This window comes from Octodon degus, unplaced genomic scaffold (assembly GCF_000260255.1).
Source record: "Octodon degus isolate 3935 unplaced genomic scaffold, OctDeg1.0 scaffold00189, whole genome shotgun sequence".
Classification (NCBI taxonomy): Eukaryota; Metazoa; Chordata; class Mammalia; order Rodentia; family Octodontidae; genus Octodon; species Octodon degus.
This window is the reverse complement of record NW_004524765.1, coordinates 2,963,724-2,965,764: the sequence shown is the minus strand read 5'-3', so window position 1 is coordinate 2,965,764 and position 2,041 is coordinate 2,963,724. Positions and strand designations below refer to the sequence as shown.

The following is a 2,041-nucleotide window of genomic DNA, read 5'->3' as shown; positions in this document are numbered from 1 at the left end:
TCCTTCTTCAGTCTCCCAAAGTGCAGAGCTTACACGAGCGCTTCCAGACCTGGCCAGCAAATGTGATCCTAGAGCTGGGGATAGGAACTTGCTTGCTTTCTGTACTTTCTAGCAACCCCATCATCTTGTTCTGTTTTGGAGGATTTCACTGGGTCTAACCACTGAATCTCTCTCTATCTCTGTCTCTGTCTCTGTCTCTGTCTCTGTCTCTGTCTCTGTCTGTGTCTGTCTCTCTCCCCACCCCCCCTCAGGCATTGGCTAAAAAAGAGGAACATAAGCTGGCGCCACTTCCTGCCTGCCTCCGGGCTGCTATGACTGACAAGTTCGCTCAGTTCGATGAGTACCAACTGGCTAAGTACAACCTGCGCAGGCACCGCGCCAAGAGTCGCCCCCGCCGGCCTCTTCGGCCTCCAGTGAGTCTCTGCCTCCCCCTGCTCACTCCTGGCCCAAGGCCGCTCCTCAGGAAGGGGGAGACAGTAGCATGGTGGTCCCAGAGGTTCTGCACCAAGCACTTGACGTGTTCTCTGGCCAGGAGCTAGCACAAGGTCCAGGAATGCCGGGAGGAGCTTGGGGCAGTAGGAGCAGCTCAGGGATTTCTCTCAGAGATGGGCCTTCAGGGGTATTCCCAGGGCTTCCTCAGGGACAGACTCCATTTCCCCGTGTGAAACTGCTTCTCCTGTTTCCTCAGGAGCGTCCATTTTCTGAGAGAAGACATTTTCCAACTTACCTTTGGCCTATTAAAAAAATACAGATTAAGGTGAGTTTCTTATCCTGAAGTTGCTTATGTACAGGTACAGTTGAATCTGTATTTTACTATGAGGAGATATGTTTAGTGGAATAAATGAGTTACAAAAATTACGAAATAACTACTTTCCTGAGGAAACTTTAAAAGCAAACAAAATCTTTTGGACTTTCATGACAAATAAGACACTGAGCCTAGCAATTAAGCCCACAGAATCTCTGGCCAAAGAGATAGCTTGGTGGTCGCAGCCCCTACCTGGCAAGCACAAGGACCCGGGTTCGATCCCTGGTGCAGCATGTCATGTGGGCCCCAAAACCTCGTGCCATGTAGGACACTGCACCGTATGTGGGGGTGTACTCCTGTAATGCCAGCCCTGGGGAGGCTGAGATGGGATCACTACAAGACGAAGCTGCGAAGTGAGACAGCGAACTAAAGAAACAAAAGATTCTGTGTTAAAAAAGAGCACAGAGTACCTGAATTTAATCTCAGCTCCACGGCTGGGATTGAACCCTTGGTCAGATGATTGAATACCTGCTGGCTCAGTTTGGTGGGCGAAGAGCAGAACCTACATTGCAAGGTTGTGAAGATTAGCTCAGGTCGGAAAGGTATTTCTATTAATATTTGGCTTTAGAAAGTGTATGTTACTATCATTATTAAAACACATACCCGGTTCCGCCAAAAAAAAATAAAATAAATAAAATAAAATAAAATAAAATAAAATAAAACATGTGTAGGGCCGGCCAAATAGTGGACTGAAGCGCCTGTAGCAGGGCCAAGGGATCCGATCCCCAGCCCTGCCGTGCCGCCCCACCCCCAGGGCGCTCTGGGACAGCAATTGAGACTGGGTGTGGTGGTAAGGCCCTGAACACGCTGTCGACCCTTCCCAGAAATAAACAAACAAAAAGCAAAAAGCAAATAAAATACATTTGCAAGGAAGCGTGTGTTGCTATTATAGGCACAACACATCCTAAGTTGGCCAGCTGCCCCTTTCTCCTCATCCTATTAATATAGGCCAAAGTCGGCTGTCCTGCCATAGGAATGCTCTCAGTGTTCCCTCTTTCACAGCCTGCGCTGTGCCGCTGCCCCCAGCCCTTGTGCTCCTGCTTCTACCTCCTGAGCAGCGCGCACTGCAGCTGTGCCGCGGCCTCCTTACCGTGGTCTCACTCCCCTCGGGAGTTCTCCCTGCTGGAGAGTTTCACGCTCCTTGCAGTCTACTTTGGGCAAGGAGACTGCCTAATAGGTGCAGCGCAGTCTTAGGCTCTGCCTCCTGGAGAAGGCCCGTGATCGTGGTTGAAATGG

The 2,041-nt window shown here is 50.2% G+C and overlaps 1 protein-coding gene across 1 annotated transcript in view; it reads left to right on the top strand.

The window, feature by feature from the left end:
* The window catches only part of LOC101565459 (telomerase protein component 1-like), a 51,464-nt gene that overhangs the window by 13,113 nt on the left and 36,310 nt on the right, over positions 1-2,041 (top strand). Inside the window, 2 exon segments of the mRNA XM_023704149.1 lie at positions 252-413; positions 689-757. Coding sequence (XP_023559917.1) covers positions 252-413; positions 689-757 — 231 coding nt within the window.